We start from the raw sequence: 24,077 nt of genomic DNA on the forward strand, positions 1-24,077 counted from the left end.
TTCTACACTGTACAGTAGGCCTAATCACGCTTACCAGAAATCCCTACTATCTCTGACACCTTCTTCCGTGCATCATTTTTTTTGTTTATGTCTCTATAAACGAACACGGACGGGTCGTACAGCTCCGGGAATCAGTTTCTCCTCCATTGTCAGTATGGAACAAATATTTGCTAGGAACTTCAGTCCATAGGGAGACGTTTACAGCGGGAAGAAAATCAAATCCCGATCTGCAATTGGTTGCTGCTTCAGCGCGTCGCTGCTAATTTGCATAAAGTTCACCTCAGCTCATCTTCAACTCGTCGCTCTGGTCTCTGGCATCGCGCCGCTCGCTGCCGCCACGGCGTCGGGCGCCTCTCGTCGCCAGCTCCCATTGAAAATGAATGACTGCCGGCCGCTTTTGTAGCTCAGTCACAGTCGAAAAATAACAGCTTTAAAAAAGTAAGGTTAGTATCATGAGTTTTTAAGGGATTTGTTCAGGAGTTGCTTCATAGACACTAGAAATTAAGGGATTTTTTATGCCTTTTGTGCAGCTTTTCATTCTCTTTCTCTGTCTGTCTGTCTGTCTCTCTATCTATCTATCTGTATCTCTCTTCTCTCTTTCTCTCTCTCTCTCTCTCTCTGTGTGTGTGTGTATACACAGTATATTACATTTTAGTAGGCCTACATTTCTAACATTATTACTTGTCACTTTCTTACTTTATGTTTTTTCTACTGAATATATACCCACTCTTCATACTTCACCTTTACATATACGCCTTCCTACTCTTCCTACCAACTGCATATTTTTATACCTTTTTACTTCTTAGTATTGTTACATTTTAGTACATTTCCACTCTATTTCACAGTAGTTTCTGCTACAATTCTGCTGTCTTACACATGCAGCTCTCTGCTTATTTCACTGTTCTCCATTTCAACATGTCTTTTACATATTTTCATACCTTTTTACTTCTTAGTATTATTACATTTTAGTACATTTCTACTACTTCAACAATACTTTTACAATACTTCTACTTCTACCTTTCTACTAGCTACTTCTAGTACTACAGATATTTCTAGTACTACAGATACTTCTACTACTACGGCTACTACTGCTACTGCAGCTTACTACTACTAAATACTTTTCATTCTCTGAACAGCAGACTGCTGACAGAGGACATTTCTGTGAGGATCAGGTTATCATATTCTATAGAGGGCTTTCAGCTGATGGATGCTGCCCTCTGGCGGCCATATTGGAGGTCCACAGCTCATGGCAACAATGACTGAGAACAGCTGATTGTATTTCTAATCTTATGACTTGTCTGTTTAATCAGTGTGGAATAGATATGGTTCATTTCTCTTCTCTATGTGTTGATTACCTTTAAAGTAAAGACATTTTTCAAGCTTCGATATCAGTCAAACATTAAATAATTGAAGTAGCCTATGCAGGAAAATAACAGTCATGTAACCACACAAGCTCTTTCTATTGGCTTTTATTTCAGTAATTTCTTTTAACATGAGAAACATACAGTAGATTGCAGAATTCTTTCTTTTTCAATAAAATGCTCATTAGTAATTGTGTAGAATTAAAATGCTCAGTATATGTACACTGCTATGACAGTAATCACCTTTTTAGTTCATCACCTGGACATGTTACAATGAAACTGGAAAATTGGTAGTTTTCACACTCCTGCAATAGTGATTATATTCAATGAGTTTAACGTTTCATTAACTTTAACTAACATTGGTTTTTTTTTCATGATCAAACTAAATCATTTTGCCAAGAAGAAGAAAGGTAAAGAGACAAGAGACATTAGTAGTTACTGGGCTTTTTTCACCGACAGGGAGTTTGTCTAATTCTTCTCTCAGTGGAGAGCTCCATCGAAAGAACAAATTCATCTTCAAATGTGCTGAAGACAAGTCTGTGAAGTTTGAACATTAGAATGGCTATAACAGTTACCTGAAAAAAACAACGTATGTGTAAATTTGTTATCTTAAATGACAATGAATCCTATCTGAGAAAAACAAATGATTAGTCTAATCTGTGTGATTGACAGGAGAGATGATCAGAGGGGCGGAGTTTTTACCACCATAATTATTATCAGGACTGAAGAATGGGTAGAGTTTCTCAGTGAAGGTGCAGCCAGTAAAGGAGTAGATAAGAGCTGCAGCATCTACGTCATAAAAGGAGACCAGACCCTCCTCATAATCCACAAACACCCCCACCTTCTGAGGCTTCGATTTCAGAGAGAGGAGGACAGAAGGACCAGCAAGAGCTTTGTACTCATTTCCATTCCTCAACCATATAGTCCAGAAGCCATTCTTGGGGCTCAGTGTGATTTTTCCCTTCCTGTTGATCGACCCTCTGACCACTCCTAAATCCCAGTCAGTCTTCCCTTTAACCTGAACCTCGTAGTAAAACCTTCCTGAAGAGAAGCTCTGCTTTCCTAAGACATTGGCACATTGAGAAAATCTCTCTGGGTTTTCTGGGAGATTCTTCTTTACATCACCATCTTTTACTTGTTTCCCATCATCAGACAGGATGAGAGAGGGATGTGCTGTATCAGGATCCAGTGTCACATCCACTGCATACTGCTGGACCCTCTTCAGCTTAGCATCAACAGACAGCTTCTCCATCTCTTTCCTGAGTGTCTCCTCCAGCTGAGCCACAGCTCTCCTCACAGTCCCCTCATATGATGAGCGATGGACACTGACCTCTGTCCAGTCCTTGGTGTGTGGAGGAGTGTTCAGGGATGGGAAGCTTTGGAGGAGGTGGAGGTGGTCTTCAGTGCGTGAGAGCTGCTCCACCTCAGCGGTTCTCTTCATCAGCTCAGAGATTTCCTGTTCCAACTCTTTGATGAAGCCTTCAGCCTGTTTCTCTGTTGTTTTCTGCTTCTCTTGGATCGTCTCAATGAGCTCAGCCTGGCCTCTCTCCACAGACTGCATCAGAGCAGTGAAGACCCGCACACTGTCTGCTATCTCTCTGTCTGCATCTTCCTTGCTGAGCTCTACTGAGTGTTTGATCTCCTGAATCTTCAGTTGTCTCTCCTGGATCTTCTGCTGAATTTCAGCCTCTGTCTTCCCCAGCTCAGCCTTCTTTCCTTTATATTCTTCTTTCAGAGGAACAATATCATGTGACTTGTGGTCTGACTCAGTGCAGAGCAGACACACACACATCTGGTCAGTCTTGCAGAACAGCTGCAGTGGTTTATCATGCTCTTTACACATCCTGCCTTCCAGGTTCTCCACAGGATCGATCAGCTTGTGTTTTTTCATGCTTTTGATTCTCTGATGAGGCTCCAGGTGAGTCTCACAGTAGGAGGCCAGACACACCAGGCAGGACTTCAGGGCCTTCAGTTTGGTCCCAGTGCAGACGTCACAGGGAACTTCTCCTGGTTTGGCACGTCGTTGGTCTGGGCAGCTGCTGGCTTTCATCTGAGCTGACTTTCTGAACTGAGCAGCCATCTCAGATATGAAAGTATTCACCCGCAGCTTAGGTCTTCTCTTGAAAACCTCTTTACACATGGGACACTGGCACTGGACACTAACATCCCAGTGCTGTGTGATACAGTTTTTGCAGAAGTTGTGTCCACATGGTATGGAGACTGGATCAGTGAACACATCCAGACAGATGGAGCACAGAAACTGCTCTTCAGATAGGAGACAGCTGGCAGCAGACATATCTAGACACTGAGACCAAAAGTGAAAGTGTGAAATAACAATACTGTAACACATAATTCTTGAATATTCATATTAAAAAATATCAAAGTTAGATTATTGGAATATTATCAAAAGTCATTTTGAGTTATGTAGTTAAATTGCACTTCGCTGAAAACGTCATTTAACAAGTATCAGTGCAAAATGAAAACGGGGAAACATCCCATCTGGATACAGCTCAATTATGTGTCACTGCTCTCTGTTTAAACAGTAAATATTATCTGCTGTACTCACCTGTGTACGTCTAAGACTCTGCTGTATTGTTGAGAAAGGCCTGATGAACTTAGGTTTATTTTTCTTTTGAGAGAAAGAGAGAGACTCTTCTAACTGCAGCAGTGCTGTCGCTCTGAGTTACTTTCAATTTGACTTCAGGAAAGTGACGTTGAAACACTCCTGTCTCTCCAGTGTTGCTCCGCCTCTTACTGCAGGTAAACTGGTAATGTTTTGTTTCCTCAGTCAGTGTTGGACATGACTACATCGACACCTCTGACCTCCCTGGACGGTGGAAAGGAAAAGAGAATTTCCCAGTTGTCATCACAGTATCAGTCTGCTGTATTGTCATCACTCTTCTTGATCAGCTGTTCATATGGATTTATATTTTCCCAAAAACAAATCGTACATAAACACAAAATTGTGAAATCTTGCTCCAACTGTAAAAAAGCGATTTGAAAACTCAATCTTAGTTCTCTAAATCTATAATCTATTTTACATAGAATGAATCTCTAGCTCTTCTACAAATCCGTCAAAATTCTGGAAAGCAGTAAATGTAAATAAAAACAAATCCTCTATATCTATTCCTCCTCATGTTATGTTTAATGACTGCTTGATAAATAAGACATCAGAGATTTGCCATGCTTTCAACACACATTTTGCTACTGCCGGAAATCTGTTTGATACGGTGTATTTAGGATCGGCTCTTAGTAGTAAGCCTTTGGCTCATGTGCCCACCTTAAACCGGACCTCTCAGTTCACCCTACAGGCCTTCACTTGCTCTGTTAAGGAGGCACTTCAAACTATCGATTGCAGGAAGGCAACTGGGGAGGATGAACTAAACCCTTATTTTTTAAGGCTCTGTGCCCCATTTATTGCTCAACAAATTACATATCTTTTTAATTGTTCTATCTCTACTGGAGTTGTCCCTCAGGTCTGGAAATCTGCACATGTAGTCCCACTGCTTAAGGGTGGTGATAAAAATTATCTTTATAACTATTGGCCAATTTCCAAACTGTCCTGTCTTGCTTAAGTCCTGGAGTCATTAGTTAATAATCAACTCAAATCATTCCTCTCAAAAAATTCTGTGTTAGTCCACACCAGTCTGGTTTCAGAGCTAAGCATAGTACTGTCACTGCTACTACCTTGGTTGTGAATGATATTGTTTCTGCTGTTGACAAAGGGAAATATTGTGCTGCCCTCTTTGTCGATCTAACAAAAGCATTTGACACTGTTGATTATGCTATGCTCCTACAGAGGCTGTGTGATATTGGCGTTGATTATAAGTCCTGTAAATGGTTTCAGGACTACCTGTCTCATAGACAGCAATGTGTGATTTTGGGAAATGATCGTTCTGTATTTTTACCACTGTCAAAAGGGGTTCCACAAGGTTCAATATTGGGTCCTATCTTGTTCACAATTTATATCAACAATATTACATCCTTTCTAACAAACTGCAATGCCCATCTTTATGCGGATGATACAGTTCTGTATTGCTTTGCTGATACTGCGCTCTCAGCCACTGAAATCCTACAACAAGCCTTTGACAAATTGCAAGACACACTTTTATTAGTATTTTTATTTTTTTTTATTAGCAAATTAGTCCTGAATTCAAACAAGACTAAATATATGCTATTCTCTAGAGCCAGAAATATTGTGGACAATAGTTTGCATATTACCATTCTGAATGGACACAATATTGAGAGGGTCTCGGAGTATAAATATCTTGGTATCTGGCTGGATCAAAAAGTTACTTTTAAATTTCACATTGACACACTTGTCAGCAAGCTACGACAAAAAATTGGATATTTGTACAGAAACAAAGCTAATTTTCCTATGTTCAGTAGGAAGCGGATAATTGAGGCTGTCTTCTTGTCTGTTTTGGATTATGGTGATGTTATCTATGGACACGCCTCTGCCTCCACTCTTAAACCCCTAGATTCAGTTTATCACTCAAGGAGTGATAAGATTTATTACCAGTGACAGTTATTCCACACATCATTGCTTCTTGTATGAAAAGCTTGGGTGGGCATCCCTAACAGTAAGACGTGACAGGCATTGGTTTCTCTTTATTTATAAAGCCCTGAATGGCAACTTGCCATCATATATTACTTCTTTATTAAATTGGTCCTATAGTCACTATTCAACTCATTCAAGTGATTGGCTAATGCTCAAAGTACCGCGTACAAACACTGAATTTGGGAAAACTGCCTTTAGTTTCTGTGCTGCACACACCTGGAACACTTTGCAAAATACATTGAAACTGGACACAATTGTACATTTGGGTCAATTTAAAACATTAATTGCAAACTGCACCACTCATGAATAACTGTTTTTAACTGTGTTTGGCTGTGTTCTGTTGTTGTTTATTTGTTTTCTCGTTGGTTGTTTTTTTATGTGTATTGTCCTCTCGGCATCATTGTAAATGAGGGTAAGTAAGTAAATAAGTAAGTAAAGTTTATTTAGTATAGCACCTTTCACAGAGCAAGGTCACAAAGTGCTTCACAAGAGTAAAATTGTTAAAAATACAAAATACCATAAATACAGTAAAAAGAAACAAACAATAAAACATACAATACAAACACTAGACAGTACGAGGCGAGACAAAGGCCAGTTTGAATAAATGAGTCTTCAGCTGCTTTTTAAAGGCATCAACAGAGACCTCAGATCGGATGTCTATAGGAAGAGCGTTCCACAGTGTTGGAGCCGCCACTTCAAAGGCACGATCACCTTTTGTTTTCAGTCGGGCACGAGGGACAGCCAGTAAGCCCTGGTCAGAGGACCTAAGTGACCTACTGGTGATATAAGGATGGAGCAGGTCAGAAATGTACACCGGTGCCTGACCATGCAGGGCTCTATATGTGATTACAAGAACCTTAAAATGAATCCTGAACTTGATGGGAAGCCAATGTAATGACACTAAGATGGGTGTGATGTGAGTCATCCTGCTGGACCTGGTCAACAGCCTTGCAGCAGCATTCTGGACCATTTGTAGACGGTCCAGAGACGACTTGCTGAGGCAGGTGAAAAGGGAATTGCAGTAGTCTAGCCGGGATGATATAAAAGCGTGAATGATCATCTCTAGCTCGGGTTGTGATACAACTGACCTGAGTTTGGCAATGTTTCTTAAATGGAAGAGGCATGTACGGGTCAATGATTTGATATTCTGATCAAAGTACATAGACTGATCAAATATAACACAGAGATTTCTAAGATTAGACTGTACAGCTGAAGAAAGGGACCCAATACACTGAGCAACCTTGGAAGCTATGCTATCTGAAGCAATGATAAGGACCTCAGTCTTATCTGCGTTCAGCTGTAAAAAGTTGTTCGCCATCCAGTCCTTAATGGCAGTCAGACAATCCTGCAAAACAGTCAGTTTGTCAGTCTCATCAGGCTTAAAAGAGACGTACAGCTGGATATCATCAGCGTAGACTCGCTGCAACGCCGGATGACGGAGCTTCCCGCCAGCAAGTGAACGCACCAAAAGACTTAGGCCTATAGATTTTTCAAACCAATGTGCGTAATCAACTATATTAGTACCTATCTCAAGCAAGTTTCATGTGTCTAGGGATTTTCGTACAGTGAAGAAATGTATGGAAACGTATGGCTCCTTGGAAGACAGGACTACGGCACATAAAATCTATACAAGTGGGGTACGCTAAGTAGTAGAGGCATGAAATTATCATCATGATTTACAATTATAACTAGGCCTATAGTCTAAAGCAATTATTATGCAATAGGATTATTATTATTATGTACAAATGAATTTTGAGTGGTGATGAGACTAGGCTGCTAGGTCAATGCCATGCAGTTATCTGAAATTAGGCTAATCAATACCCCTCCAGCTAATCAGAATCTACTACTGCAGAAAAGCATTTAAACAAAGGGTAGTTCATTCTGTCTATTATGTGGAATATATTATCTTAATTGTGCCACACTAGCATGAGTGTTAGGTCATCCTGAGAGGTGGGTCAGATATAGGCTACACATAGCTGGTCCTGCATGTTGCCTTCTTATGTTTACCATACCTTGGTCACCTCCCGCACTGCAAGGCAGAGCACCTTCATGGTTGCTGGCCTCTCATATGGGTGCGCTGCCTTTGAGTTTGACATCTGTAATATTAAATTAAAGAAAGAAAACTGTGAATATGTGTTAACATGTAGAGTACATTATTTCTTACTATTATTCTTAGGCTACTTATATGTTGCAAATCACAAAATAAAAGCATAGGCTACTGTGAATAAGTCTAATTTACAAATCATAATAGAATATTTTAAAACTGTCAACATAGCTGAGTAAATAACTTATACAAGTGCAGGGATTTTGCTGGTGTACCTCGGTGGACTGACTGACTGACGGCTGCAGCAGACGGGTGGCTGGCAGAGATGGGCGTTCGCCTGGCAGATGATGGGCAGATTCTGTTGGGGCAGATAGATACAAACAATCAATTTCCTCAGACATCAAACTACTTTATAGCAGTGATAATGTTTAACATGTTTGATTTTGTCATAAAGGTTGGAAATGTAATGGCCAATGAATCACATTGCCAACCATTTAACTCGCCACTGTGGAGGCGAGTAAAATGAGAGAAACTGACACATTTCCCACAGTTTTAACATTACATACACATATTGTAATGAATGAGGGTTTTGTCCTTATTTAGCAGGAAAACACTGCTATTAGTGCCAGAACCTTTGAATAATCACAAATGCAATGATGTGTAGTAAAAAAAAAAGCAATCTTTATTAAATAGACAAATATATAAGCGACTTCATAAAAAGGCGAGGGGGGCTACAAACAACTAGGGGCAACTAGCCACACTAGGACAACCAAGGCTTCCACTAAGTTGAAGAACCACTACACACTAAGTTGAGGCACACCACTCGAACACGGCACGCTGGCACCCTCTAAACAGGAGGCACTGCAAATTATCAACCAAAGCAACACCGAACAGGCACTGCAATACACAACCATCACCGGCTTAAAGTGAAACCATATGAATGTCCCGCCTATGGATTTGAAGTTACCCCTCCCTCATCTGTTCTCCCTCCCCACGCTATTAAAACCACAAATAGGCCTACCTACACACATACATACACAATATTTTTAAAGCGTGTAGGCTACTTAACTCGCCCGCTCGGCGAGACCCTCCCCCGGGGTCTGAGCTTGAGACGCCGTCCAACTCCCCGGGGAAACGGCTTCGCTGGACGGCGTGGACAGAGTTCAGTCGGCGTCAGTGTCACACCAGACGGCAGGAAGTAACACACAGGGAGCGGTGGCGGCTACTGCACTTTTCTACAGTCCCGGCCCTGACTTTTTAAAGGAGGCAGCAGACCTCCCCTCCTAACACAGAGACAGCTAACCACCTACTCTCTCTGTCTTCATCGCCGGCAGTCCTAAATGACTGCGAACGATACCCTCCCTCCCAAAAGAGTGCCGAGTCGCAGCAGCAAGATGCTCACCCCCAAATGCGGCGTCTGCCCAGTCTTTTATCTGCTTAGCGTCTCTCCCGTGCTCGCAATCAGTCCCACCTGTATTCAATTCAATCAATTCAGTCAATCGGCGAGTCCATGCACATTATGTCACTAATTAGTGAGTCCCACAGCTCATTCACATCACAATATTATACCTTGTTTCAGCCGCTTCAGTTTGAACAGACGATCCACGGTCAGTCATGTTCAGAAACACGCACACGGACACGCCCACACACACGCCACAGTTTGCACTCTCAGCAATCACACAAATTTTCTCCAGAAAATGCAGCTTTCTAGTTATAAAATCATCTCCTTCCTCCTCCATTTACACCAAACACAGTAAATAAAAAAACCCTTTATACCTTTTCTCTTTATTTCTTATTTGTCACATCTGTTTACTCTGACTCTTGCACTCCTTACTATTGGTTGCTTGTAATGTTAGTCATCTAGGAATTGAAGCTACTGTTGCACTCATTGTAAATTGCCCAGGATACGATCGTTTAATACTTAAAGATCCCATATTAATCAATGAATCATATTTTGTTTTCAAATAAACTGTGGCTCAGAATAAAACTAATGCTGTTCATGATGTTTTCCAAATAAATGTAATGTAGTTAAAAGGGTGTTTATTGAATGAATTTGTAGACTTAAGTCCTCACAATACTGGACTCTGATTGGCCGACAGCAGCAGCTCCTCTAATTCAAATGAGGTAAACCTGCTGAGTGGAGGATTCATCAGACATTTTTTCAGAATTTAAAATGGTCACTCTACAGGAGAATATTATGTTTTATACTGTAAGATATTTTATTGTTTATTGCACTCTCAAAAAGATATCTTGATTGATTTAACATGTTTCAAATAAAAAATATGCAGCCTACTTTATGTATAAACAGATATCAAAGTTAGAAAAGTAATTTTAGGTAATTTTTTTAATGCACTTCATTGAAACCTTCATTTGACAAGTGTCAGTGTATAATGAACACAGGGAAACATCCCATCTGGATACAGCTCAATTATGTGTCACTGCTCTCTGTTTAAACAGTAAATATTATCTGCTGTACTCACCTGTGTACGTCTAAGACTCTGCTGTATTGTTGAGAAAGGCCTGATGAACTTAGGTTTATTTTTCTTTTGAGAGAAAGAGAGAGACTCTTCTAACTGCAGCAGTGCTGTCGCTCTGAGTTACTTTCAATTTGACTTCAGGAATGTGACGTTGAAACACTCCTGTCTCTCCAGTGTTGCTCCGCCTCTTACTGCAGGTAAACTGGTAATGTTTTGTTTCCTCAGTCAGTGTTGGACATGACTACATCGACACCTCTGACCTCCCTGGACGGTGGAAAGGAAAAGAGAATTTCCCAGTTGTCATCACAGTATCAGTCTGCTGTATTGTTGTCACTCTTCCTGTGCAGCTGTTCATACAGCAACACACACCTGGCCAGACAGAAAGAGACAGCAGCTCTATCTTCATTACATCTTAATCACTACAGTGTGTGTAAGAGTGTGTGTGTCCATGAATGCGTGTGTTGTTGCCTCTTTGATTTGTTGTACATTCAGAGTGTGATCCTCCTCTCCCAGTGTGTGTGATTCAGGTTTTACACAAGTTGTGTGAATTGTTGAGCACATCCAGACAGAAAGAACAGAGGAACTGCTCTCTGAACAGCAGACTGCTGACAGAGGACATTTCTGTGAGGATCAGGTTATCATATTCTATAGAGGGCTTTCAGCTGATGGATGCTGCCCTCTGGCGGCCATATTGGAGGTCCACAGCTCATGGCAACAATGACTGAGAACAGCTGATTGTATTTCTAATCTTATGACTTGTCTGTTTAATCAGTGTGGAATAGATATGGTTCATTTCTCTTCTCTATGTGTTGATTACCTTTAAAGTAAAGACATTTTTCAAGCTTTCATATCAGTCAAACATTAAATAATTGAAGTAGCCTATGCAGGAAAATAACAGTCATGTAACCACACAAGCTCTTTCTATTGGCTTTTATTTATTTCAGTAAATTCTTTTCATGTGAGAAACATACAGTAGATTGCAGAATTCTTTCTTTTTCAATAAAATGCTCATTAGTAATTGTGTAGAATTAAAATGCTCAGTATATGTACACTGCTATGACAGTAATCACCTTTTTAGTTCATCACCTGGACATGTTACAATGAAACTGGAAAATTGGTAGTTTTCACACTCCTGCAATAGTGATTATATTCAATGAAGTTTTTATGATCCCTGTGTTTGCTGCAACAAGTAGTAATACCATACATAAAAGAAAAACAGGATATAAAGAAAAATACAGACTTTACCATATTAACCAGAATCTGGAGTTTAACATTTCTTTAACTATAACTAACATTGTTTTTTTTTTTCATGATAAAACTAAATCATTTTGCCAAGAAGAAGAAAGGTAAAGAGACAAGAGACATTAGTAGTTACTGGGCTTTTTTCACCGACAGGGAGTTTGTCTAATTCTTCTCTCAGTGGAGAGCTCCATCGAAAGAACAAATTCATCTTCAAATGTGCTTAAGACAAGTCAAAGTGTTTTTTCTGTTTTATAAAGAAAATTCAACATTAGAATGGCTATAACAGTTACATGAAAAAACAACGTATGTGTAAATGTGTTATCTTAAATGACAATGAATCCTATCTGAGAAAAACAAATGATTAGTCTAATCTGTGTGATTGACAGGAGAGATGATCAGAGGGGCGGAGTTTTTACCACCATCATTAATACAGGGACCGAAGTATGGGTAGAGTTTCTCAGTGAAGGTGCAGCCAGTAAAGGAGTAGATAAGAGCTGCAGCATCTACGTCATAAAAGGAGACCAGACCCTCCTCATAATCCACAAACACCCCCACCTTCTGAGGCTTCGATTTCAGAGAGAGGACGACACGAGGGCCAGCAACAGCTTCGTACTCATTTCCATTCCTCAGACATACAGTCCAGTAGCCATCCTCAGGGCTCAGTGTGATTTGTCCCTTCCTGTTGATCGACCCTCTGGCCACTCCTAAATCCCACTTAGTCTTCCCTTTAACCTGAACCTCATAGTAAAACCTTCCTGAAGAGAAGCTCTGCTTTCCTAAAACATTGGTACAAAGAGAAAATCTCTCTGGGTTTTCTGGGAGATTCTTCTTTACATCACCATCTTTTACTTGTTTCCCATCATCAGACAGGATGAGAGAGGGATGTGCTGTATCAGGATCCAGAGTCACATCCACTGCATACTGCTGGACCCTCTTCAGCTCAACATCACGTAGCTTCTCCATCTCTTTCCTGAGAGTCTCCTCCAGCTGAGCCACAGCTCTCCTCACAGTCCCCTCATATGATGAGCGATGGACACTGACCTCTGTCCAGTCCTTGGTGTGTGGAGGAGTGTTCAGGGATGGGAAGCTTTGGAGGAGGTGGAGGTGGTCTTCAGTGCGTGAGAGCTGCTCCACCTCAGCGGTTCTCTTCAACAGCTCAGAGATTTCCTGTTCCAGCTCTTTGATGAAGCCTTCAGCCTGTTTCTCTGTTGTTTTCTGCTTCTCTTGGATCGTCTCAATGAGCTCAGCCTGGCCTCTCTCCACAGACTGCATCAGAGCAGTGAAGACCCGCACACTGTCTGCTATCTCTCTGTCTGCATCTTCCTTGCTGAGCTCTACTGAGTGTTTGATCTCCTGAATCTTCAGTTGTCTCTCCTGGATCATCTGCTGAATTTCAGCCTCTGTCTTCCCCAGCTCAGCCTTCTTTCCTTCATATCCTTCTTCCAGAGGAACAAAGTGATGTGACTTGTGGTCTAAAACAGTGCAGAGCAGACACACACACACCTGGTCAGTCTTGCAGAACAGCTCCAGTGGTTTATCATGCTCTTTACACATCCTGTCTTCCAGGTTCTCCACAGGATCGATCAGCTTGTGTTTTTTCAGGCTTTTGATTCTCTGATGAGGCTCCAGGTGAGTCTCACAGTAGGAGGCCAGACACACCAGGCAGGACTTCAGGGCCTTCAGTTTGGTCCCAGTGCAGACGTCACAGGGAACTTCTCCTGGTTTGGCACATCGTTGGTCTGGGCAGCTGCTGGCTTTCATCTGAGCTGACTTTCTGAACTGAGCAGCCATCTCAGATATGAAAGTATTCACCTGCAGCTCAGGTCTTCTGTCGAAAATCTTTTTACACATGGGACACTGGCACTGGACATTAACATCCCAGTGCTGTGTGATACAGTTTTTGCAGAAGTTGTGTCCACATGGTGTGGAGACTGGATCAGTGAACACATCCAGACAGATGGAGCACAGAAACTGCTCTTCAGATACGAAACAGCTGGCAGCAGACATATCTAGACACTGAGACCAAAAGTGAAAGTGTGAAATAACAATACTGTAACACATAATTCTTGAATATTCAAAAATATCAAAGTTAGATTATTGGAATATTATCAAAAGTCATTTTGAGTTATGTAGTTAAATTGCACTTCGCTGAAAACGTCATTTGACAAGTGTCAGTGCAAAATGAAAACAGGGAAACATCCCATCTGGATACAGCTCAATTATGTGTCACTGCTCTCTGTTTAAACAGTAAATATTATCTGCTGTACTCACCTGTGTACGTCTAAGACTCTGCTGTATTGTTGAGAAAGGCCTGATGAACTTAGGTTTATTTTTCTTTCGAGAGAAAGAGAGAGACTCTTCTAGCTGCAGCACGTGCTACTTTTAGTTTCACTTCCGGAATGTGACGTTGAAACACTCCTGTCTCTCCAGTGTTGCTCCGCCTCTTACTGCAGTTAAATGTTCATCTTATTGCAGTTAATGTTTTGGAAAAAGAGAATTTCCCAATTTTCATCACAGTATCAGTCTGCTGTATTTATGTCACTCTTCCTCTGTAGCTGTTCATATGGATTTATATTTCCCCCAAAACAAATCGTGCGTAAACTCAAAATTGTGAAATGTTTCAACTGTAAAAAGTGATTTGAAAACTCAATCTCAGTTCTCTAAATCTATAAACAGGATTGTAACCCACAGCTTGAAGGTACAATCCTCAGTTTACAATTACGTATCACCATTATGTCTCTAAAGACAAATGCGTATTGTGTTTTACAACTGTGGAAACACAATTCTGCTTGTACGGCACTTTTAGCCTCCAACTCCGAGGAAAAATTACAACAGGAAGTAGTCATAACTGGAAAGGAAGTTGCTGGGGCTTTTCAAAGTAAAAGTCTCACGTTTGTCTTAGTTTTTCCATTTGGCAGAGAAGTTTCCATACCTGACACCAGAACTTAATTTGGGCAAATAGAGCGAATATACAGCATCTCAATTGCTTCTACATTTCAGAGGAAAATATTGTACTTTTTACTTTACTTACTTACTTTACTTTTACATTTACCTGACAGAGCTGCGCCATTGACCAAGAATGAGAGACAAAATTTGTGGATACTTGACCGTACACATATGAGGTTTTTTTTTTTTTTGCAGATGTAGGAACATTTTTCAGTTGAATATGGCTTGTACTGCTTTAAAATAACGTTTGTTTGGGTGTAAAAGATCATACACACAATCTGTGAGTCTGTAAGATCAGCCTACTTATTCATTATCAGTAGGAAAGTTCCAGAAATTTTCTCAGGCTGGGATCTTGGTGTTTTGGTTTTTGAGACAGAAATTCATATTGATATTAATTACATGAATAGCACAGATTCTGTCGGAGGTTTATATATCCAGATATTCTGTAGATGTTAAACGACTGAAAACTGACATACAAATCCAAACATTTTCGATACTAGGAATCATCTGTATTTTTTTGAATATGAAGACATGAATTTCATGCAGCAGACTTTCCCTCAAAATTGATATATAGTATTTTTGAATGAAACCCTTCACTTACCCCTCATCTCACTGTGTGTCATCATTATACAATCCTCTCCTTCCTCCTCCATTTACACCAAACACAATACATAAAAAAGTTGGTGATCTAGGAATTGAAGCTACTGTTGCACTCATTGTAAATTGCCCAGGATACGATCATTTAATACTTAAAGATCCCATAATAATCAATTGTCATATTTTGTTTTCAAATAAAGTCAAGTCAAGTCAAGCTTATTTATATAGCCCTTTATCACAAGCATGTCTCAGAGGACTTTACAGAGATTGTGTCTAGCTAGATCTAACTAAACACACTCAGTGGTAAACAAAATTATGTAGGACAAACATAGTGAAAAACACAAGGTAGGTAGGAGCAGATTTAGCAAGACAAACAATCTACCTATTCTACATAGCCTAACCTACCCGGCACCCCAGCCTTAGACCCTAAATGCACACAAGGAAAAACTCCCAGGAAAACCTTAGTAGGAAAACTTGGAAGAAAGAGTCATGGGCGACAATGATGACAGGAGAAAACCGAGAGAGACAAAAAGAAGGAGAAGCAGCATGCGGCGATGAGAGGGGGCCGTGGCCAGACGTATTTGGGCACAGACACGCTCATACAGACAGCAGATAGAAAGTGATTAGACACAGTGTAGCCAGGAGGCAGCCCTATGCTTATGTTCCCAATGGCAAATTTCTATATAAATACTGTCTAGGCTAGGGTAAAAGAATAGACTGTGTCGAGCCCAGGCCAACGGTGCTAAGGTAGGTTGTATGACTGCGAGAAAAGATAGGTTTTGAGTCTAGATTTGAAGATTTCGACAGAATTAGCTTCCCTGACTGTAAGAGGTAGCTGGTTCCAGAGATAGGGAGCTCGGTAGGAGAAAGCTCTACTGCCTGCTGATTTTTTCTTGATTCTAGGGACAATAAGGTAGCCAGCGTCCTGCGATCGAAGGGCACGAGGTGGAATATAAGGGATGATGAGGTCGGATAGATATGATGGTGCAAGCCCATGTAACGATTTATAAGCTAACAGAAGCACCTTAAAGTCAGATCTGGCTTGAATTGGGAGCCAGTGAAGGGAGGTTAGGATTGGAGTAATGTGGTCAAATTTTCTAGTTCTGGTTAGTATTCTGGCAGCAGCATTTTGCACAAGTTGTAGTTTTTTAATACTGCAGTTAGGTAGGCCAGAGAGTAAGGCATTACAATAATCGAGTCTTGATGAAACAAAAGCGTGTATTAAGGTTTCAGCATCCGCCGTGTTTAGCAGGGAGCGAATTTTTGCGATATTGCGAAGGTGGAAGAATGCTATCTTAGTGATTTCCTTAATGTGAGCATCGAATGAGAGAGCTGAGTCGAAAGTAACGCCAAGGTTTTTAACTGTGGGACTCTGGGTAATTAAGCAATCCCCAAAGTTTAGAGTAAGGTCTGCAACAAGAGGCAGTTGGGTTTTTGGGCCAACAACTAGCATCTCAGTTTTGTTGGCATTTAGTCGCAAGAAGTTTTGTGACATCCAATTTGTGACAGCGATTAGGCATAATTCTAGGTTTGAAAGTTGTAAACGGTCGTCAGGTCTAATTGGTATGTGAATTCGAGTATCGTCCGCGTTACAGTGAAATGTAATACCATAACTGCGGAAAATTTCACCAAGAGGTAGCATGTACATGGAGAAAAGCAAAGGTCCGAGCACAGAGCCCTGCGGTACGCCAAAGTTAACTTTAGAGTAATCAGATATAGTATTTTTATGTGAGACACAATGTGTTCTGTCAGATAGGTAGGAATTTAGCCAGGAAAGCGCAGAGTCGCGGATGCCAACGTAGCTCGCTAGGCGGTTTAAGAGAATATTATGATCGACTGTATCAAATGCCGCACTCAAATCAAGTAGGATAAGAACAGAAGAAGAGTCGGAATCTGAGGCGAGGAGTAGGTCGTTTACCACTTTTGTGAGAGCAGTCTCAGTGCTATGGAGAGACCTAAAACCAGATTGAAAGGGTTCGAAGAGACTATTACACGAGAGGTAGTCAGTTAGTTGGGTAGAAACAAGACTTTAGAGAGGAAGGGGAGATTGGAGATTGGTCTAAAGTTATTAAGAACATCAGGATCAAGGTTGGATTTTTTGAGCAGAGGTTTAATTACGGCTGATTTGAAGGACGAGAGCACAATGCCAGAGGAGAGAGAGGTGTTAATGATATTGAGTAGGGAGGGGCCTAATATTGGGAGAAGTTCCTTAACCAATTTAGCAGGAAGAGGGTCAGATAAGCTGGTTGTGGATTTAGAGGAAAGTACTAATTTAGAGAAGGTGTCTAAGGAGACAGTCTCAAATTGCGAGAGTACGGCGGTGGTCTCTATTGCATCTAATGCACGAATAGGAGAGGGATCAACGCCCTCGGTGGGTAAAGAATTGCTAATCTCATCTCTAATACAGTAAATTTTGTGATTGAAGAAATTAAGAAAGTAATTTGCAGTAAATGGAGAGCTCGCTACAGGGGAGGGTTTGCGAGTAAGTTTTGCTACCGTGTCAAATAGAAACTTCGGGTTATCTTTATTAGTGTTAATAAGATCTGAGTAGTTGGAGGCCCCAGCGGCGGAGAGCGTATGCTTGTAACTCATTAGGCTATCGCTCCAAGCTAGCCGAAAGACCTTGAGTTTGGATAAGCGCCATTTGCGTTCTAGCTTTCTACACGCCTGTTTTTGTGCACGAGTTTCATCAGTAAACCAGGGCGATGGTTTCTTTAGACGGCGGGTCTTTATGAGTAGGGGCGCAACGGAGTCAAGCGGGTCAATTAGAATAGAGTTAAAGTGATCCGTGAACTCGTCGAGGGAACCAATTCGTTCAGGGAGAGAGGCAAGAGTTTTAGGTAGGAGATCAGCGAGTTTTGTAGTTGTATCAATACGGCGGATGCTGTAGGTATCAACTAGATTAGAATGCCGACAGGGCAGAGCAATTTGAAATTTAACGAGATAATGATCTGATAATGCCGGTGGATACGACAAAACTACTAAGTCTGACACGTTAATACCACGAGCGAGGACCAGATCAAGAGTGTTGCCGTTAGAATGGGTCTGTTCGTGAACCAACTGAGTAAAGCCAAAAGTGTCAATTAGGGACGAAAAAGCTTTGCTAAGTGGATTAGTTTTACAATTTAGATGAATATTGAAATCACCGATAATTAGGACGTTATCCGTACGAATTACAAGGTCAGAGAGGAAATTGGAAAATTCTTCTAAAAAAGATGAATAGGGCCCAGGAGGGCGATAAAGGATAATTAGGTAGAAAGGCAGGATACCAGAGTGGTTAAGGCCCATGCTAACTGGAGTGGACGGGCGCATAGTGAGCATCTCACAAGATGAGAGTTTATTACTTAGATCTGGTGAAAGGTTCAGACTCGAATTGAAGATTAGGCCAACGACCCCACCTTTCTTAGATGTCCGAGCGACATGCGAGTTGGTGAAATTAGAGGGGGAAGCTTCAATTAATGGAAGAGCATCATTTGGCTTTAGCCAGGTTTCACATAATCCCATTATGTCAATACTATGTTCTTTAATTAAGTCATTGACCAGCAGGGCTTTGTTAGCGAGTGATCTGATATTAATGAATCCGAGTCGTATGCGCTTTGTGTTGCTAGTAGTTTTGGGACGCTCAGCATTGCGAATAGGTTTAATCTCAATTACGTTACTACTTTTTGTTCCGGGCGGCGGCCGAGGACGACGGGAGGAGAGCCGGGGAAGGGATACGGTGCTGATTTGCGAGTACGCAATACAGTTCGTTGTAGAGTCAATGCTGCTGCCAGAAGGGTTGATATGAATAAGGTTATACTGAGAACGTTTGGCTCGGCGATGGCAAAAGGTGGCACGGCGAGGGCGGGACACAGTCAAGATTGGATACACTAAGCTACCTGAGCTATCAGACTCCAAACCCGCACTAGGTGAAATCCTGGCAGGCTGTCTAACAACCTGCGACCCAGCATGCCTTAGGGGAGTGTGTCATGCCTGCCTCAAGCACCTGTCCATGTTCCTAGACAAAATGTGGGCACCCAAACCAGTAGGGTGTATGCCATCTGTCTTAAGCATGCCAGGTTTGGCTCAGGATAAAACTAATGCTGTTCATGATGTTTTCCAAATAAATGTAATGTAGTTAAAAGGGTGTTTATTGAATGAATTTGTAGACTTAAGTCCTCACAATACTGGACTCTGATTGGCCGACAGCAGCAGCTCCTCTAATTCAAATAAAGTAAACCTGCTGATTGGAGGCTTCATCAGACATTTTTTCAGACTTTAAAATAGTCACTAATATTTTATTGTTTATTGCACTCTCAAAACGATATCTTGATTGATTTATTTTACAGGTTTCAAATAAAAACTATGCAGCTTGGCAAACTGACAAGAAAAGACAACGTTTTGCCTCTAGGCTTCGTCAGCTGATTGACTGACCTGACTTTTTGAGAGTGTGTATTGACTGATAGATTTTTGAATCACCTGTTTGAAATCAAGGCACCAGAGAAGCCTTAGGCCTACTTTATGTATAAACAGATATCAAAGTTAGATTATTGGAATACTAGCAAAAGTAATTTTAGTCCAATTTTTAAATTGCACTTCATTGAAACCTTCATTTGACAAGTGTCAATGTATAATGAACACAGGGAAACATCCCATCTGGATACAGCTCAATTATGTGTCACTGCTCTCTGTTTAAACAGTAAATATTATCTGCTGTACTCACCTGTGTACGTCTAAGACTCTGCTGTATTGTTGAGAAAGACCTGATGAACTTAGGTTTATTTTTCTTTTGAGAGAAAGAGAGAGACTCTTCTAACTGCAGCAGTGCTGCCGCTCTGAGTTACTTTCAATTTGACTTCAGGAAAGTGACGTTGAAACACTCCTGTCTCTCCAGTGTTGCTCCGCCTCTTACTGCAGGTAAACTGGTAATGTTTTGTTTCCTCAGTCAGTGTTGGACATGACTACATCGACACCTCTGACCTCCCTGGACGGTGGAAAGGAAAAGAGAATTTCCCAGTTGTCATCACAGTATCAGTCTGCTGTATTGTTGTCACTCTTCCTGTGCAGCTGTTCATACAGCAACACACACCTGGCCAGACAGAAAGAGACAGCAACTCTATCTTCATTACATCTTAATCATTACAGTGTGTGTAAGAGTGTGTGTGTCCATGGATGCGTGTGTTGTTGCTTCTTTGATTTGTTGTACATTCAGAGTGTGATCCTCCTCTCCCAGTGTGTGTGATTCAGGTTTTCCACAAGTTGTGTGAATTGTTGAGCACATCCAGACAGAAAGAACAGAGGAACTGCTCTCTGAACAGCAGACTGCTGACAGAGGACATTTCTGTGAGGATCAGGTTATCATATTCTATAGAGGGCTTTCAGCTGATGGATGCTGCCCTCTGGCGGCCATATTGGAGGTCCACAGCTCATGGCAACAATGACTGAGAACAGCTGATTGTATTTCTAATCTTATGACTTGTCTGTTTAATCAGTGTGGAATAGATATGGTTCATTTCTCTTCTCTATGTGTTGATTACCTTTAAAGTAAAGACATTTTTCAAGCTTTGATATCAGTCAAACATTAAATAATTGAAGTAGCCTATGCAGGAAAATAACAGTCATGTAACCACACAAGCTCTTTCTATTGGCTTTTATTTATTTCAGTAAATTCTTTTCATGTGAGAAACATACAGTAGATTGCAGAATTCTTTCTTTTTCAATAAAATGCTCATTAGTAATTGTGTAGAATTAAAATGCTCAGTAGATGTACACTGCTATGACAGTAATCACCTTTTTAGTTAAATTGGTAGTTTTCACACTCCTGCAATAGTGATTATATTCAATGAAGTTTTTATGATCCCTGTGTTTGCTGCAACAAGTAGTAATACCATACATAAAAGAAAAACAGGATATAAAGAAAAATACAGACTTTACCATATTAACCAGAATCAGTTTAACGTTTCTTTAACTTTAACTAACATTGGGTTTTTTTTCATGATAAAACTAAATAATTTTGCCAAGAAGAAGAAAGGTAAAGAGACAAGAGACATTAGTAGTTACTGGGCTTTTTTCACCGACAGGGAGTTTGTCTAATTCTTCTCTCAGTGGAGAGCTCCATCGAAAGAACAAATTCATCTTCAAATGTGCTGAAGACAAGTCTGTGAAGTGTTTTTTCTGTTGTTTTATAAAAAAAAAATCAACATTAGAATGGCTATAACAGTTACCTGAAAAAAACAACGTATGTGTAAATTTGTTATCTTAAATGACAATGAATCCTATCTGAGAAAAACAAATGATTAGTCTAATCTGTGTGATTGACAGGAGAGATGATCAGAGGGGCGGAGTTTTTACCACCATCATTATTACTGGGACCGAAGTATGGGTAGAGTTTCTCAGTGAAGGTGCAGCCAGTAAAGGAGTAGATAAGAGCTGCAGCATCTACGTCATAAAAGGAGACCAGACCCTCCTCATAATCCACAAACACCCCCACCTTCTGAGGCTTCGATTTCAGAGAGAGGAGGACATCAGGGTCAGCAAGAGCTTTGTACTCATTTCCATTCCTCAAACATATAGTCCAGTAGCCATTCTTGGGGCTCAGTGTGATTTGTCCCTTCCTGTTGATCGACCCTCTGGCCACTCCTAAATCCCAGTCAGTCTTCCCTTTAACCTGAACCTCGTAGTAAAACCTTCCTGAAGAGAAGCTCTGCTTTCCTAAGACACAGCTACAAGAAGAAAATCTCTCTGGGTTTTCTGGGAGATTCTTCTTTACATCACCACAATTGACTTGTTTCCCATCATCAGACAGGATGAGATGGGAGGGAAGTGCTGTATCAGGATCCAGAGTCACATCCACTGCATACTGCTGGACCCTCTTCAGCTCAGCCTCATGCAGCTTCTCCATCTCTTTCCTGAGAGTCTCCTCCAGCTGAGCCACAGCTCTCCTCACAGTCCCCTCATATGATGAGCGATGGACACTGACCTCTGTCCAGTCCTTGGTGTGTGGAGGAGTGTTCAGGGATGGGAAGCTTTGGAGGAGGTGGAGGTGGTCTTCAGTGCGTGAGAGCTGCTCCACCTCAGCGGTTCTCTTCATCAGTTCAGAGATTTCCTGTTCCAACTCTTTGATGAAGCCTTCAGCCTGTTTCTCTGTTGTTTTCTGCTTCTCTTGGATCGTCTCAATGAGCTCAGCCTGGCCTCTCTCCACAGACTGCATCAGAGCAGTGAAGACCCGCACACTGTCTGCTATCTCTCTGTCTGCATCTTCCTTGCTGAGCTCTACTGAGTGTTTGATCTCCTGAATCTTCAGTTGTCTCTCCTGGATCTTCTGCTGAATTTCAGCCTCTGTCTTCCCCAGCTCAGCCTTCTTTCCTTCATATCCTTCTTTCAGAGGAACAATATCATGTGACTTGTGGTCTGACTCAGTGCAGAGCAGACACACACACATCTGGTCAGTCTTGCAGAACAGCTGGAGCGGTCCATCATGCTCTTTACACATCCTGCCTTCCAGGTTCTCCACAGGATCGATCAGCTTATGTGTTTTCATGCTTTTGATTATGTGATGAGGCTCCAGGTGAGTCTCACAGTAGGAGGCCAGACACACCAGGCAGGACTTCAGGGCCTTCAGTTTGGTCCCAGTGCAGACGTCACAGGGAACTTCTCCTGGTTTGGCACATCGTTGGTCTGGGCAGCTGCTGGCTTTCATCTGAGCTGACTTTCTGAACTGAGCAGCCATCTCAGATATGAAAGTATTGACCCGTAATTCAAGTCTTGTGTTGAAAACCTCTTTACACATGGGACACTGGTACTGGACACTAACATCCCAGTGCTGTATGATACAGTTTTTGCAGAAGTTGTGTCCACATGGTGTGGTGACTGGATCAGTGAACACATCCAGACAGATGGAGCACAGAAACTGCTCTTCAGATACGAAACAGCTGGCAGCAGACATATCTAGACACTGAGACCTAAAGTGAAAGTGTGAAATAACAATACTGTAACACATAATTCTTGAATATTCAAAAAATATCAAAGTTAGATTATTGGAATATTATCAAAAGTCATTTTGAGTTATGTAGTTAAATTGCACTTCGCTGAAAACGTCATTTGACAAGTATCAGTGCAAAATGAAAACAGGGAAACATCCCATCTGGATACAGCTCAATTATGTGTCACTGCTCTCTGTTTAAACAGTAAATATTATCTGCTGTACTCACCTGTGTACGTCTAAGACTCTGCTGTATTGTTGAGAAAGGCCTGATGAACTTAGGTTTATTTTTCTTTCGAGAGAAAGAGAGAGACTCTTCTAACTGCAGCAGTGCTGTCGCTCTGAGTTACTTTTAGTTTCACTTCAGGAAAGTGACGTTGAAACACTCCTGTCTCTCCAGTGTTGCTCCGCCTCTTACGGCAGTTAAATGTTAATCTTATTGCAGTTAATGTTTTGGAAAAAGAGAATTTCCCAGTTTTCATCACAGTATCAGTCTGCTGTATTGTTGTCACTCTTCCTCTGCATTTGTTCATATGGATTTATATTTCCCCCAAAACAAATCGTGCGTAATCTCAAAATTGTGAAATGCTTCAACTGTAAACAAATGATTTGAAAACTCAGTTTCAGTTCTCTAAATCTATAAACAGGATTGTAACCCACAGCTTGAAGGTACAATCTTCAGCTTACAATTACGTATCACCATTATGTCCCTAAAGACAAATGTGTATTGTGTTTTACAACTGTGGAAACACAATTCTGGTTGTACGGCACTTTTAGCCTCCAACTCCAAGGAAAAATTACAACAGGAAGTAGTCATAACTGGAAAGGAAGTTGCTGGGGTTTTTCAAAGTAAAAGTCTCACGTTTGTCTTAGTTTTTCCATTTGGCAG

At 41.1% G+C, this 24,077-nt stretch overlaps 3 protein-coding genes across 11 annotated transcripts; all 3 read right to left on the reverse strand.

Annotated features, from left to right (window-relative positions):
• Window positions 1–1,913: 1,913 nt before the first annotated feature.
• Window positions 1,914–3,660, reverse strand: LOC139929642 (E3 ubiquitin-protein ligase TRIM21-like). Of its 4 annotated transcripts, none has more exons than XM_078282014.1 (2): window positions 3,431–3,657; window positions 1,914–3,397 (listed from the first exon to the last, which is right to left on the reverse strand). In XM_078282014.1, the coding sequence occupies exons 1-2, from the start codon at window positions 3,655–3,657 to the stop codon at window positions 2,014–2,016; spliced, it is 1,611 nt and encodes a 536-aa protein (XP_078138140.1). In that variant the 3' UTR covers window positions 1,914–2,013. The 4 variants fall into 4 exon arrangements, with proteins under 4 accessions (XP_078138140.1, XP_078138141.1, XP_078138142.1 ...); XM_078282015.1 differs by having other exon boundaries at window positions 1,914–3,362; window positions 3,402–3,657; XM_078282016.1 differs by having other exon boundaries at window positions 1,914–2,853; window positions 2,938–3,657.
• A 7,704-nt stretch (window positions 3,661–11,364) lies between these two features.
• Window positions 11,365–13,692, reverse strand: LOC139918160 (E3 ubiquitin-protein ligase TRIM21-like). Of its 6 annotated transcripts, none has more exons than XM_078282099.1 (2): window positions 13,488–13,692; window positions 11,365–13,412 (listed from the first exon to the last, which is right to left on the reverse strand). In XM_078282099.1, exons 1-2 carry the CDS (start codon window positions 13,690–13,692, stop codon window positions 12,052–12,054), a joined length of 1,566 nt encoding a protein of 521 aa, XP_078138225.1. In that variant the 3' UTR covers window positions 11,365–12,051. The 6 variants fall into 6 exon arrangements, with proteins under 6 accessions (XP_078138225.1, XP_078138222.1, XP_078138227.1 ...); XM_078282096.1 differs by having other exon boundaries at window positions 11,365–13,432; window positions 13,466–13,692; XM_078282101.1 differs by having other exon boundaries at window positions 11,365–12,986; window positions 13,437–13,692.
• A 7,167-nt stretch (window positions 13,693–20,859) lies between these two features.
• LOC144537853 (E3 ubiquitin-protein ligase TRIM21-like) lies at window positions 20,860–23,527 on the reverse strand. Its single transcript, XM_078281947.1, has 2 exons — window positions 23,418–23,527; window positions 20,860–23,168 (listed from the first exon to the last, which is right to left on the reverse strand). Exon 2 carries the CDS (start codon window positions 23,150–23,152, stop codon window positions 21,509–21,511), a length of 1,644 nt encoding a protein of 547 aa, XP_078138073.1. The 5' UTR covers window positions 23,153–23,168; window positions 23,418–23,527; the 3' UTR covers window positions 20,860–21,508.
• Between the last annotated feature and the right edge of the window lie 550 nt (window positions 23,528–24,077).

Source organism: Centroberyx gerrardi, chromosome 24, assembly GCF_048128805.1.
Source record: "Centroberyx gerrardi isolate f3 chromosome 24, fCenGer3.hap1.cur.20231027, whole genome shotgun sequence".
Lineage (NCBI taxonomy): Eukaryota > Metazoa > Chordata > Actinopteri > Beryciformes > Berycidae > Centroberyx > Centroberyx gerrardi.